This window comes from Ambystoma mexicanum, chromosome 3q (assembly GCF_040938575.1).
Source record: "Ambystoma mexicanum isolate Mex_15411 chromosome 3q, UKY_AmexF1_1, whole genome shotgun sequence".
NCBI classification, from domain to species: Eukaryota; Metazoa; Chordata; class Amphibia; order Caudata; family Ambystomatidae; genus Ambystoma; species Ambystoma mexicanum.
Genome location: NC_090926.1, coordinates 1,184,583,796 through 1,184,599,226, shown reverse-complemented (window position 1 = coordinate 1,184,599,226; position 15,431 = coordinate 1,184,583,796). Strand labels below are relative to the sequence as shown.

General features: G+C 47.6%; 1 protein-coding gene across 3 annotated transcripts in view; it reads left to right on the top strand.

Annotated features, from left to right (window-relative positions):
• Positions 1 to 14,523, top strand: part of OLFM2 (olfactomedin 2) — a 1,338,492-nt gene extending 1,323,969 nt beyond the window's left edge. For all 3 annotated transcript variants that reach the window (XM_069604038.1, XM_069604036.1, XM_069604037.1), the window contains one exon: positions 13,687 to 14,523. In XM_069604038.1, coding sequence (XP_069460139.1) covers positions 13,687 to 14,361 — 675 coding nt within the window. In that variant the 3' untranslated portion in view covers positions 14,362 to 14,523. The remainder of the gene's footprint in view (positions 1 to 13,686) is intronic.
• The last annotated feature ends 908 nt before the right edge of the window (positions 14,524 to 15,431 follow it).

The window sequence follows — 15,431 nt, the reverse complement described above, 5'->3', positions numbered from 1 at the left end:
GATGTGGGGATGAGCTGTCGCCGCCCATCATTCTATCCCAGAACAAAACTAAATCAATAGACTGGGTGGATGTGGGGATGAGCTGTTGCCGCCCATCATTCCATCCCAGAACCAGGAAAACCGCGCGGTTGTGCGCACACCAAAATGGTTGTCTAACCTGCCACCCACCAATGCCAGCATGATGGACCGGAAGCACCAGGGGTGAAAGGTGGTGTCAAAGGAAAAATAACAGTGTTGTTAGACCAAAAGCGCCTTAAAATCACCTTTGGTTTCCTGAATGCAAGCTCAAAGTGCCTATTTTGAACATTGCAGGATATTCAAAAATCTTACTGAACACCAGCAGACATCTGGCAGAATGAAGTGTTGTGTGCATACAAAATCTGGGAAGATGAAGAGCCCAAAACAATGTTTATAACAAAACTGGCTGAGCTGTGGATGTCAGCAGCTTAATTGAAATTGGATTTAAAACCACTAAAATTGAAATGTTTAAATTAAATGAGTGACCTACTTTTGAGTGTCACATAGTTGCAACTGTTAAATGTCATGGTTTTGAACTTAGAATCAGCATTCTAGCTGCATGTGTAAAAATTGTAAGTTTGTTTTAAACTGGGAACTAAAGTGACATTTAGCTGAATTCTGCCTGACAACTACCCCCGACAGGAGAAACCTGCTCAGCCACTCTTCCCAGGCCTAGCTGCATCCTGCTGCCCCTGCCAAAAGGAGATGACACCTCTCTGAGTGGGTTAGGGGAGGAGCACCTGGGGACTGCAGGAAGTTGAACAAAGCCCTGTCCTGGACTCAGGCAAATGTTATATTGGGGTGGCCGTAAAGTGGCTTCCTCTTGGGAGAAACTGGGAGGGGCAGTGCCTCTGCTAGCAAACTGAGCTTGGGGGAAGTGGATAAACCAGTTATTCCACCATGTGATGTGGGAAGCCACACCCCTTTTTGACCAGGGCATAATTTAAAAAAGATAGATAACTCATAGTGCGGACTGGTCAAAATTATATAAGTAATATCATTATTCTTGTGATTTTTCTGTGCACGTTTTAAGAGGTGTTAGGACCTTGTGGTGTATTCTGGGGGGTTGCTAGCGGAAAATAGGGTCTTACTCCAAATGTCTGCATGTTAAAAATCTGACACTTCATCGATTAATGTCCATACTCCTTGCGCACATTTGTGTAATTTTTGGTAAATGTCCGATATTGGTAAACCGACCAAAAAGCGCAAAATGTTGTCATTTCTGAATCCCAGCTCGCAGGAACATGGGGCTTGAACAGAGACCTGTCTTAATTCATCTGTAATATGTACATGTAATGTCAACCACTTGTGTATCTGGGAAATATGTATTTGAATCAAATATAGATTTGTGGGCAAATTGACCAGGGGAGGATCCTCTGACCCATAAACAGACCTCATCATGATGACAATCCATTTCCTTCGCCCAATCATGGAAGAGGGGAGAATTGGGCCAATGACAAGTAGAGAGGGGCAGGGGGGCATGGCCAACCGCCATGTGAGTAAGCCGCGCTTCGCTGCAGCTCCGCTGATGCGCCCATCATACTGCCTACAATCTGCATCTTACCTGAAGTAAACTATAACTGCAACCCAGGGATCGCCTCAGTACCGTCTGCTGACCTTCCGACGGTAGTCCGAGACCTGTGCGCGCTTCCAACGAGGGGAAACGCTGTGGCAAAGACGGAAAGTGCGCACCCGAAAATGGCGACTGCCTGCTGACGGCGGAGGAGACGAGCGCCGCGCCGCAGAGCAGAAGAGGAGGCTTGCCCCCGGCTGCGGCTGACCGGGGAAGGGAAAGCGGACAGCTGACCTTGCCGTCCGATGGGCACGCAGCGCTATGACCGGCGGCTGAATACGGCGTCTGCCTCCAAGTGCCTCCCCGGAGCGTGGCCCGCAGCGCCGACGGCGGAGGCACACATCAAAAGGCCTGGACCCGAAGATCGAGTGCGCCTGAGAGCGGCACCACACTGCGAGGTACGGAGTGGAAGAGGGGCTGGGGGGACATAATCAACTCGTGACCGGCCCAACTGAGGGAGCCCACAGCCCCCCCCCGCTAAGCGGACTGGCATCGGCCCACGACACTACCCCGCCGCCTGCTGAGCTCGAGGCTGCGGTGCTGGTCGCGGGGGCAAGATTTGAGCTCTGGCATCAGGGGCCCGCCTGGACCGCAACCCCCCCCGGCACTCCAGGATTGCCACTCACTGGTGCCCTCACAAAGACCACAGCAATAAGCCTGCTAAGCACCACGGCCCACACACTAGCAATGAACTGCATGGCCACATGCCCCTGGGCAACGTGAAAGAGCCACGCCACGGTGCACACTCCCGACCCCAACCCAAGAACCACTGGCAACCATTGCAAGCTCGCCAGCACAAAGAGATGTCCATAAAAGGTGCCAGGAAAAAGCACAGGCAGACAACAATGGAGGCCTTTGCAGCCACAGGTGTCACAAAGCCAGACGCCGCAATCACAACCTCGGCGGCTGCAGAAGAGGGGCCCCCCAAACCCGCAAACTCGCAACTACTCGAAACCATCTTGGCGCTCCAAAAAACCATGGAGGGCAAAATAGATGCCGTGGCCATTGATTTGAATCTGCTGAGACAAGACGTGCACTCCATCGCAGGCAGAACAGAAGCATTAGAGTCTCAGGTAAAGGAAAACACTGAAGCCAAAACCCACCTCTTGAGAGAGGTAGACGCCCTAGCCCAAAAAGTAAAGAACCTCGAAGACAGGGCGGACGAGGCGGAAGGGCGGGCGCGCCGCAACAACATCAGGATCATTGGACTGCCGGAGGGAACAGAAGGTAATGACCCCACGAACTTCGTTGAGAACCTGCTGCTGCAGGGGGTCGGAGCCGGGAAATTGTCTCAGGGGTTCACCATCGAAAGGGCGCATCGATCTCTCACTAAACGCCCATCACCTGGGAATCCGCAAAGGCCGATAATTGCCAAAATCCTCAATTATAAAGATAGAGAGACGATCCTAGCCCACTCACGGACCGGTGGCCGCAAAGATTTTGACTCTGCCAAAATCGCAATCTACCCGGATTATACCCTCTAGGTTCAGAGGAGTAGAGCTCAATACGCCCACATAAAGGCTAGAATGAAAGACGCAGGCTTGCGATACATGCTACTGTACCCGGCCAGACTAAAGATCATCCGAAACAATAGAACGCACCTCTTTGAATCACCGGCAGAAATAAAGGAATGGATGGATAGGGAGCAGATTCCTGACATAGTTGGAAGGCAACGGAAAACACGAGAAAATGGCACCCCCAGGGAAGCCAAATGAAACCACCTTATTAGAAAGCACATGAAGTAACCTCAATTCGTCTATTGTGGCACCATTGAGTGTCTTGGAGCTTGCCGAATGGCACCGCTTGGTATCGGACACTACCAAGGGGATTGTCCCGCACCCCCGAATCTCTTTGGGTGACTAACCCGCCCGTAGGGCTCCAAGAGATCGTAGGTCTAATGGAGCAGAAACGGGGATGTCAGAACGGGGGGAACTTCGCTAGACTAGTTCTGTTAGCGGCTAACGCCAAGTTTACTGTTCATAGGGATGGGAACCCGCCTGTTGAAATCCCGACTCAGTTAGTTAAAGGGGAAGTCCAGGACCACCTTGATCACCACACACCACCAATCCGATCTAGAGTCAGCAGGGCCTCCTGCCAGAACAAGCTACCGTACCGCATACGGATAGGCCAGAGGGCGACGCTACTACACAGCCCGCCCACATACCCACACACACGCCACACTCATGAATAACGTAGTCAAAGTCATGTAATGGAACGTCAGGGGCCTGAACAGCTACATTAAACAGCACAGAGTTCATACCTTCCTTAAACGCCACAAGATAGGAATTGCCTTATTACAGGAGACCCATCTGAATGCACAAAAGCTAGCAGCATTGGCTAAGAGTTGGAGAGGAACCCTGATAGGCACCACGTATTCCAACTACGCATGTGGAGTACTGAAATGGATCGCCCCCTCCATTCCCATCAACCTAACATACACTAACATCGATAACGAAGGTAGAATGGCCTTGCTTATAGGCACCATTGAAGGCAGAGAACTCTGCCTGGTGAACACATACGCCCCCAACCATGACGTGACGGTCTTCTTCCGTTCGCTATATACCCGGCTCAGTCCGGACAGAGACGGCATTCTAATATGGGGTGGGGACCACAACTGCACCCTATATCCACACATGGACAGATCGGATAGTAAACATACACTTACAACAATATGCACTACAAGACCTCTGGAGGGCTCAGCACCCAGAGGGCAGAGTCTACTCCTTTTACTCACCCCCACACGCGGTACACACTAGAATTGACAGTTTACTGGTGAGCGAGGAACACTTAGACACATTCGAGGACACACAATATCTGGCCAGAGTGCTATCAGATAATTTCCCCATAGTTACCTCTTGGACAATAATGGCACCCGACCCCCCATACCCACATGGAGACTCAGAGGCGAAGCACTGTTAGATAAGGCATTCCAAGAACAGATTAGACAATGCACGGCGAACTATTGGCAGACGAACATGGACAGTGTCCAGCACATCAGCACGGCATGGGAAGCATACAAAGTAGTGATCAGAGGGGAAATGATAGCCGCCACAGGGGGAGCCCAAAAATCCATCACAGCGAAGTCAGCAAGCGCCGAAGAAGAGCTGAAGCAATTAGAATCCAGAGCCTCCTCAGACCCAGCCCACTTACGCAAAATAATCGAATTAAAAAAGGCCTGCCTACAACACTGGGAGGCCCTCGGAAAACTCAGCTACGCCAAATACACCGAGAGAAACCAAGCCCTCGGTGATAAACTGGGTAAGCTACTTGCGTGGCTTTACAAGCGAGAAACCCCCAGAACCCCTATCTGCCTTATACGCAACGCCAACGGCATAGACACGCACTCAAAAGCTGCCATAAACCACGCATTCGCTGGGTATTACCAGGCCCTCTACACTGACACCCCACCACCTACAGACACTGAAATAGAGAACGTACTAGACATCATTAGACTACCACACCTTGAGGAACACGTAGCGGAATCCCTGGAAGGGCCAGTAACCCCTGAAGAGGTTGCAGTTGTTATAAGAACGCTTCCCTCTGGGAAGGCGCCGGGTCCGGATGGACTACCAGGCGAGTTCTACAAGGCCAACGAGGCATACGAAACAGGCCAACTACCTGGTACCATAAGGGAGGCGGTCATCATACCACTCTTAAAACCTGACAAAGATAGCGCCGAGTGCGGCTCATATAGACCCTTGTCCTTACTAAACACAGACAGTAAGGTACTTACGGCAATACTGGCCATGAGGTTGCGGAAAGTCATCCCGACCCTGATCCACCAAGACCAAACGGCATATGTGCCCGGCAGAACCATCACCGAAAACCTACGTAGACTGCACCATGTCATCTACAGTACCGAAGGTAGACAAACACAATGCGCAGTGGCGTCCTTGGACGCCTCCAAAGCGTTCGACTCGGTGCACTGGAAATGGCTCCTGGCTACCATGTCCAAGATGGGTATAGGGCCTAGCTACATTAAGTGGGTCACACTCATCTACACCAACCCCGAGGCCAGAGTACGCACCAACAACACTTTCTCAGACAAATGGAGGCTATCCAGGGGAACTAGGCAAGGATGCCCCCTATCACCCATGCTGTACATTATGGCTATAGAGCCTGTGGCAGCATACTTAAGACAAGCATATGGAGATGGGGGCATAGTGGTGGACGGGGAGAACCACGTGATTTCTATGTACGCTGACGACATGCTCCTCTATCTAACGAACCCTGCACACATATTGCCCTACATACTAGAAACTTTAGACAGATTCCACAGATATACGGGGATCCAGATTAATCAGAACAAATCCTGCCTGTTCCCCCTAGCCGCCTTGAGCGGAGAAGGGGCCGGAGTGCTCCCCAAGCTAGCCCTGAAATGGGAACCCTCCTCCTTTAAGTACCTGGGCATTAGGGTGCACAGAGACCCCAAGATAGAGCACGCTCTGAATACAGTTAGAGCAAAGGAAGGACTGGCAAAATCAATGGAGTTCTGGAGCAGGCTGCCACTATCGGTGGCAGGCAGAGTTGGTTTACTAAAAATGGTGGCGTTACCCAGACTTCTTTACTTCTTCACTAACGTACCATATAACATACCACGACAATTCTTCAATGAACTACACAAGCTGTGCAGGACATTTCTGTGGCAAGACGGAAGGCGCAGAGTCGCCCTGGAAACAATGCAGAGACCATATGACAGAGGGGGCCTCAAGGTTCCTAACTTCGAACTGTATTACCTAGCTGGACAATTGAAGCATGTGATACAATGGATGGCCGATGAGGCCTCAACAGACACTCGCCTGCTGCAGCCAGGAGTCACGCAACTGCTACTCAGGTACCTGCTATGGATTGAACCTAGAACTAAACAACCACACTCGTACTTGATCCTCTTAGGTATCCAGATATGCAAAAGAGACGGCAAGGCCGCAATGCTTCCGGACCCCTACTCCCCACAGATCCCGATAGCTGCCATCATGACCAACAGGCCGGGAAGTCAAAGGATAATAAGAGACACTTGGGAACCTAGCGGCATCGCCACCCTGGGCGACCTGGTGGACGACCAGGGAATCTTAAATTTTACTGAGCTACATGAAGCCTCTGGGATCCACACGGGACAGTTCTTACTGCACAACGCAGTGGTCAAGAGACTAGCAGCCCGCTGGCCCACAATGGAGAACTTGGATACCGGACACGAAAGCATTGAGAGCCTGCTCGGGGCAGCGGAGGGGGGCCACGAGACCTCCAGAATATATGAAACACTGCTCGACAGCACCACCCAACAAAGCCTTAAGTGTAAGGAAAAGTGGGAACAGGAATTTGGCTTGCAGTTCGAAGACAAAGAGTGGGGGGACATAATGGTATACCACAAGAAGGTATCCAGGAATGCCATGTTCCAACTCATTCAATTCTACATTATGAACAGAGCGTACCTCACACCAGACATCATTTCCAGATTTAGCGGAGCCGTGAGTACGGGATGCCCCAAATGCAACGAACCCCATGCAGGGATGACACACATGTTCTGGGGATGCCCAACCATACAGTCCTTCTGGGCTCAGGTCAAAGCCAAGGTGGCCGAGGCGAACGTCTCCCTGGAGGTACACACGCCAAAAGCATGTATCCCCGGCAGATACCCCAGAAGCAAGAAGAATAGACCACTCAATAAACTAAAAGACCTAATGTATATAATTGCAAAGAGACGCATCGCCATGAACTGGAAGCGCCCTCAGGCCCCGTGCTTGTCAACATGGTGAGAAGACCTTCGCAAATGGACTAATGCCGAAACAGCTGCTTGGGAGATAGCCCAGAGCCAACAAAGACAGGACGCCTCGGACGACCTACTACAATGGGTGGCTCTAATTGTCACATTGTTCAACCCCAATGCAGAAGGCTCCTCTGGCGACAACACAAATGACTCACAATAATCACAGAGCTGAAACTTGTGGTGTATTACGTTTTGGTCCGGACAGTTGGGAAAGGGGGAGGGAGATAGGGTGGGGTGGGTGTAATTGTACTGTTGTTTTGTTGAGTAACCACGTTACTGGTACAATGTAAACAAAAAAAACAAATTTAAAAAAAAAGTAGAGAGGGGCAGGCTCAGTTATGCCACGCACACACCCACTTTCAAAACACATAAAAAGGAACATTGAAACCCAGGTAGAGACATTCACTTTCCACTTTCTTGCGAAACGCTTTGCCGGGAGACTCCAGACTTCAAATCCATAAACCTCCAGAGACCAGAGATCCAGAGAGACCAGAGATCCAGAGAGACCAGAACTGTGTAGTGCTGAGAGCAGAACCAGAGACCAGACCGCTGTGAAGAACCGCTAGCAGAAGACCAGCCAATCCTGACCCGATCGGTGACGAAGCCATTCCTGTCCAAAAGATAGTGTGAGTACTCTAGGACTGTGCCAGACTAATCTCTTAGTTTAAAATAATCTAATTAAAACTATTTTAACCTATTTAGAAATACCTCATAGGAATCGTGTGTGTCATTCTGTCCTTTTTAAAGCTGAAAACTGTCACCTGTCATTTTGAACTTTTAAATTTCAAATCCGAAAAACTACCTTCACAAAATCGTCCGTATCTCCGGGACCGTTTGTGCTAGGAGCGAAACTTTTATCTTAAAGCTAAGATTCTAGGCTTTCCGACGAACCTAGAAACTTATAGTGCCTCCGTAATTACGCTCGATGCACGTGATTAAATTTGCCGCGATTTGACATTTTGCACAATTTCAGCCACGTGTAAAAATCAGCAGCTCCTTGCTTTCCTTTGCTAAAATTCGTTTTAACCTGCTAGTTACTCATAGAGCATTGCTAAAGTGAGCCTGAACTAATATAAACTAGATATCACCCACCCTGAACCTCTAGAGGGAATTAAAAGCATTTTTAGCACATTTCTTACTTCATTGTCATCACATTCAAAGCATTTTGGGCCTGTGTTTCAAACTTCTACCTGTTTTCCTCTAAGCTTGCTGGGGGGAACTGAATTTCGTATTGTATTTGATTGCATTCCTGAGGACTGTGTGCTCCTGTTTCCATCTCCTTATATTGCATAAAGGGGGGGAGTGAATTGTCAAGGAAAAGTGATTACATTGTCTTTTGTTGAAGCCATATCAAGTTATTTTCTGTACTGCATTTCATTCATCATTGCATTTTCTTGAACCATATAAAGCATTCTCTGCCACCTTATTCTTCTTTTCCTATTCATAAGTAACCAAGAACTGTGCTACTGTAGGGTTACCTATTGCTGATTACTACTCATATTCACAAGTGTACTGTCCTTTATCAATTTATTTATAGAAGTGTGATATATATATATATTGTTTAATTTTTCAAATAAACCTTTTAAATTTGCAAAACAAATCTACTTCTTGGCTCAGTGGGGGGAGGGGGATTCTAAGAGAGGGGTGTTATACAAGGGTTAATCATCCAGATTATAACTTTCCATAAAAATATATACATAAGGGCTTCCCTTGGGCATCCCAGACAAGGCACTGACTTAGTGGGATTGCTTGATTGGAGTCACTTACAGTGCACAAGGAACATAGCCTTCTGTAAGTGATTTATTCACAAAAGTTGTTATGAATGGGGTAAGATTAGAAGCTAGACTGATAGCAGTACAAGCTGGCATAGGAAATGCTGAATCTTTAGTCAGTTTTAATTGGAGTATTAGATCTTGAATGGTTTCTTGTTCAATGGGTTGGAAGCTAAAGATCTCCCCCTTTTCCGATTTTGCTATTTCTAATGTCTCTTCTCCTGCATCACCCCATTTTTCTGCCTCCAGTACCTCATTAATATTACTCTGAATATCCACGATTTTTTGTTCAAAGAAGTTGTTAAACTTATTTGCTTGTTCCTGAGAATTAGCTGTCGGTATTGACATGCATTTAGGATTCCTGAACCTAGATACTACGTCGAATAGAGCTTTCGACTGATTATCTGCTGCCTTGATTTCTTCATGGAGAAAATCTTTTTTCACCGTGAATATGGCATTTTTATATTGCTTTAGGCGAATCCTCGCCATCTCTGCATCTGCCTCTAATTTAGAGGCCCTCCAGATTTGATTAGCCTGGCGAACTTGTTTCCGCATTAGGCTCAGTGCTGGATTGAACCACGTTTTGGAATTTTTGACTGACTTAAGTTTGAGTGGTGCATATTTATCACAAATATCCTTAATCAGGTCTGTCCCTTTGCTGACAAATCCCTCACATGTCAGATTGATATCTATACCTGCCAGTCTATTTTCAACTACTTCCCCAGGGATTTTTCCTAGGTCCGCCGCTTTCCGGCTCCACACAGGTATACTTTCCCGTCCTTTCCCCCTCTGGTGTCCTATGTCCCTAAGTACTACCTGTTGTAGATGGTGGTCTGACCACAACAATGGGACAGTCTCGGCCAGTTGGACAATTCCACCTCTTGCAGCTAGGAGATCGAGACAATGTCCTTTCTTATGGGACGGTTCCCTGGTGATGAGCTCCAAGTCATGATTGTCTAAGAATTCCGTCAACGCCGTATAGTAGCGGTGCAAATGATCTCTTTCTAGCCAGATATTCCAATCTCCCATGCACATTATGTTATTGTGTTTACTCCCCAACAATGTAAGGTGAGCATCCAATTTATCCAGAAAGTCTAGTAGGGGTCCAGGTGGCCTGTAGCCCAACAGTACTTTAATGGCTTGGGTAGGGGACATCAGAATAGAGAATTCTCCAAACTGGATATTGTCATTCCAGTCTAGTTTCTCCATATGTGAGATATTCAAACATGACTTATAGATTATGGCGATCCCCCCTCCTCTCCTCTCCTCTCTATTTATAAATTGAATAGTGTACTTCTCTGGAACTAGTTTATGAAACATTGTTTGTGACCCTTCGGTAAACCATGTCTCAGTTAGGCACAAGAGCTCCAAGTCTAATTCCAAAATGAGCTCTCCCACCTCTACAGCGTGGGCCACCGCTGAGCGTGCATTCAGGGAAGCCACAAATAAGGTAAATGTCTCTATTTGCCCTGATGACTGGGTATTCTTTAGTAGTCCTAGCTGCCAAATTTTATTTAGGCATCTTACATGTACATGGACCTGTCTAACATTCCATGATGTCATTTGACTAACAGAATAACTTACATTGCCTTTTTGATTCTCCATTGTCAGGTAAATATCTTCCCAGATCAGTATTAAAAAGCAGTTACACTGGATCCTGCAGCGTTCCCCGCCGCTTGCCGCTCCAGGCCGCAAAGAGGCCTAAACAGGCTTTGCGTCAGCGCTGTGCGCTGACGCGGGCCAGTTAAGGGCTGTGTCATATGACCCGCGTCACGTGACCCGCGTCACATGTCCCGCCGCGTGATGCGCACGCAACAGAACACTCGGGTGTCTGGGAAGCGGAGTCCGTGTAAACTACACACGGTGCTCACGCCTTTCCCGGCACACGACTCAAAAGAAGTAGATATTATTGCACATGCGGTGCAGTCAATACAATGAACCCAAGAAGGGCTCACTACCTCAGGATGAGGATTAGCGATTCAACTTCAATTTCAGTTTCTATTATTAAAAAGTTTAAAGGTTTCACATACAAATAAAGAACGGTAAAGCAGTAACACGGTCTAGCTGCCTAGGGCTCGAGGCCACTTCCCACTTTCCACAGCTAAGAGAATCTAAAACGGATTCGCGCTGACGCGAAGGAGGTCAGCCACTCAACGGCCTGATCCGTGATGCCCAGGTGCGCATGGAGTCGATTAATCAGGATTGATCAGGATGGCATGGTTGACCGTATCGAAAGCACAGGAAAGATCTAGGAGGATGAGGACAGAAGGAATGCTGGAATCAAGGTTAGAGAGCAGAGCTTCACAGGTGTTCAGGACAGCAGTTTCCGTGTCTCTGGCACTGAAGCCAGACTGATGGTCATGGAGACAACCAACAGATTCCATGTGGAGAGTAAGCTGGGAGATGGCCAGCTTTTTCAACAGTTTGCCCAGGAAAGGGGTGATGGAGATTGGGCGATAGTTTGCCGGGCAGGCAGGATCAGCAGAAAGCTTCTTGAGGAGTGGGTGCATAAGGGAGTACTTAATGGGAGAGGGGAAAGAGTGATTACAGAAATCAGTCAAGGCTGGAGCGAGGGTGTCAATATGGTTCTTGATGGTTCTGGTGGAGCAGGAGAGCACCTGTTTGGATGACACTTTCATAGATCAGACTCGTCTAGAAACCTCGTCAGGTGTTGTCAGAGAGAAAGAGGAGAAAGGAAGAAGAGAATTAGAGATGGCCAAAGGGGGGCCGAGAGAGGAAGAGGGAGAGGAAGAGGAGATGGAGGACAGGATGTCCTGAGTTTTAGCGTAGAAGTGAGATGACAGAGCCATACAGAGGGCCTGGGAGGGAACAGGAGATGTAAAGACCTCAACAGGATTGACCAGTTCTTTTCAGATTTTAAAGAGTTTGGCCATGTTGTTAGAGGCCACAGAGACATAGGCTTGAATGTGTGTTCTATTCTTGATGAGTGTTATTGCTTCGACTGCCATTTTGGTGCAACCAGTCTAGATATGTCTAAATGTGGCCTGGCAAGTTTTACTATATTGTTATTACATGTCGACACTGGTCTACCTTGTGCAGCCAGTTGGACATTTTTTCATTGTGGCATGGCATTTTTAATAGCAAAGCTTTAATGTTCCTGTGCTCTGTTGGTGACTTGCATCTATTGGATTGGTGTTACCCTACAAAACAATTGCAAACACTCTGGCTTTTTAGCCAATTTTCCTCAGACAGTGTGCTGTATGTTATGTTAAAACACATATGTATATCTTTCTCCTAGTGCAGTGTGCGGCATATCCGTTCAGCAGCACGTTTGTGCGTATTGCGCAAGTGAGATAATCTAGGCTGGCCCTGAGTGTGGCGCGACCCTTGATTTGTTGCTGAGCTGGGGGGCCCCCTCAGCATGGCTCGCAGGGGGGCCCCCACATCTTGTGTTATGCCACTGCTCTTTACTATCCCTTTTGGGGTGTGACCAAGCATGATTTGAAACCGGTCTTTCCACTTCTGTAATGGCTTGGCAGGCTGAACAACGATGGTCTGGAGGGTTGCCTAGAGCTATGCCTGTGGTTATGATTCATTCAAAACCTTCCAGCCATCACCTTTCTGTTTTGATTGGTGATTCAGGGTACAAGCAGGCAAGCAGAAGGAGAGTTGTCGGGGTACTCTCCAAGAAACAATGTGGAAAGGTAATGTTGAGCAGTTATAGAGGAAACACATGCACAGGATAACCTGGGATAAGGCTCTGCATCCTGTAAGGAAGGCCCCTTGCATCCTGGGCTGCAACAAGAGAAGCCATATCCCTTAAGTTAACTGTAAAGTGACCCACACACATTAGAAAAATACAATTACTCCGGCCACGTCTATCCTGTACAATAACTTAGATTGTTAAGGATATGTATATAATTAAACTTCCCAAACATCAGCATTACTTTCAGCTGGTATTGCACCTTTGCCAATCATGCTGGGGGCTTGGCGATAGATTGCTAATGAGTTATTGATCTCCCATGCACTGTGCCATTACCTTTGAAATGCCTGGCTTCCTAGTAATGACTCTAAAACCATTTACATGATTGTGGTGACCCTATAGAATCGCCATAAAAGAACAGGATAACTGTGTATACATTTAAGATTTAGCTTTGTTATTTAAAACGGTTTCTCTTCCTTTTACATTCAATCCATAATTGTTGTCTGTCAGCGTAAATAATATAAATAAATAAACAAACAAACAAGAGTGCAACTCTTGCAAGCTTTTGGCGTAAAGGCGCTCCTTTTCAATCTTTTGGAGGAAACGCTGTTTCATAGCTAAATGCCGCTGTGGTAGAATGTTGTGTGAATTGTGTTCAGGCTCTGTTGCAATTCCATGGGATTCCTTTTGTGGTGTTCTTATTGTTGGTGTGTGAGGGGCCTTGAAGCAGTTACCTCTCTTTATTCAATGTTTAAAAAGACTGGCCCTTTAAGAAAATGGAAACTGATAAAGGACTTGCTCCCCAAACTGTAACTGCCTTTTAATGCTCAGCATCAATGATTCTCGCAATTGACCACACTAATATTCTCATGGGTTCTCTTCTCTTATCTTTCAGGTGTGGTATATGGATGGGTATTACAAAGGTCGTCGGGTTCTGGAATACCGGACGCTAAACGACTTCATGAAGGGGCAAAACTTCGTCCAGCACCTCCTCCCCCACCCTTGGGCTGGTACCGGCCATGTGGTCTACAACGGCTCCCTCTACTACAACAAGTACCAGAGCAACATCGTGGTGAAGTACCACTTCCGCTCGCGCAGTGTGGCCGTGCAGCGCAGCCTCAACACCGCTGGCTATAACAACACCTTCCCCTACTCCTGGGGCGGCTTCTCCGACATCGACTTCATGGTGGACGAGAATGGCCTCTGGGCTGTCTACACTACCAACCAGAATGCGGGCAACATCGTGGTCAGTAAGATGAATCCGCTGACCCTGGAGATCCTCAAGACTTGGGATACCGGATACCCCAAGCGCAGCGCCGGCGAGTCGTTTATGATCTGTGGCACGTTGTATGTGACCAACTCCCACCTGGCTGGCGCCAAGATCTATTTCGCCTACTACACAAACACTTCAACCTACGAGTACACGGATATCCCCTTTCACAACCAGTACTCCCACATATCTATGTTGGACTACAACCCGCGGGAGAGGGTACTCTACACCTGGAACAACGGCCACCAGGTCCTCTACAATGTGACTTTGTTCCACGTCATAAAGACTTCAGGGGAATGATGGAACTGGTGGGGTAGAACTTCTCTTTTTCCTTTTTTTTACAGTTCAATATTACCATTATTTCTATAAAAACGAGTCAAGCGAGCAGACGTTTTCTTTCCTGTGGTGAGTGCGCATGGATCTCAGTTTTTTTGTGACAAATAAACAGTATCTTTGACATTTGATGGTCTTCGTGTCTTTCCTCACTTCACCGCTTGTGACTTTTCTCAGCACAGCCATTGAGCACCATTCATGATCTTCACACGTTCACAAAGTTCCTGGTTTCGCCCAACTACTAGCCAATGTCTTTGTGTCACTTCTTCCCCTAGTTCTCCCTTTTAGGGTCTGTTACTTTGTGTCAGTTTCCAAACTTGTCTGCACTTTTAGATGCCATAATGTTCACAGCCCTCCGGCGTCTACTGTTTGCCACTCACCTATAATAGGGATACCCCTACTGATCTCCAGATGCCTACCTTTGGATGGCATTGCATAAAAGATGCATTCGTAGAGCACACGTTCAAGACAAGGAGGTAAGTTAAGGATGGGTGCAGGTAACAGATTGTTTAGTTACACAACTCAATATTACTAATCTATTTATTTACTTACATTTGTCAAGCGTGCAGCAGCCCGGAGGCATCGTGGCGCTGGTCACAGACAGTTTACTTAGTTACAGATGTGATCAACAATTGCAATCATATATACAGGCATGTAGCAGAGCATACAGAGGGTCAGATGAAGAGGAAGGTTTTGAGGATTGAGTTCCCATCTAACTGACCTGGGAAGGATGAAGGTGTGAGTGGACTTGCCTTAGTCCTGTAAGTCACAGACGCGGCTGCAGATAACCACTGCAAGTGTTGCCATGTTTCTAACCCAGAGCCTTTCTAACTGATATAGTGTTTTGCACAGTGCTAGAAGTGTATCCAAAAAAGTGGTGGAACTGTGACCCCCATAAAGGGGGCAGAGGGGCAGAGTAGGAAGGAAGGGAGCAACGTGCAACAAATTTTTCAAGGGTTGCGGTCATGCTGTTCGACATCCAATTGAGCTGATACAGATTTCAGTTTAGTTGTAATTGCTATCAGGTGGTAAATTGG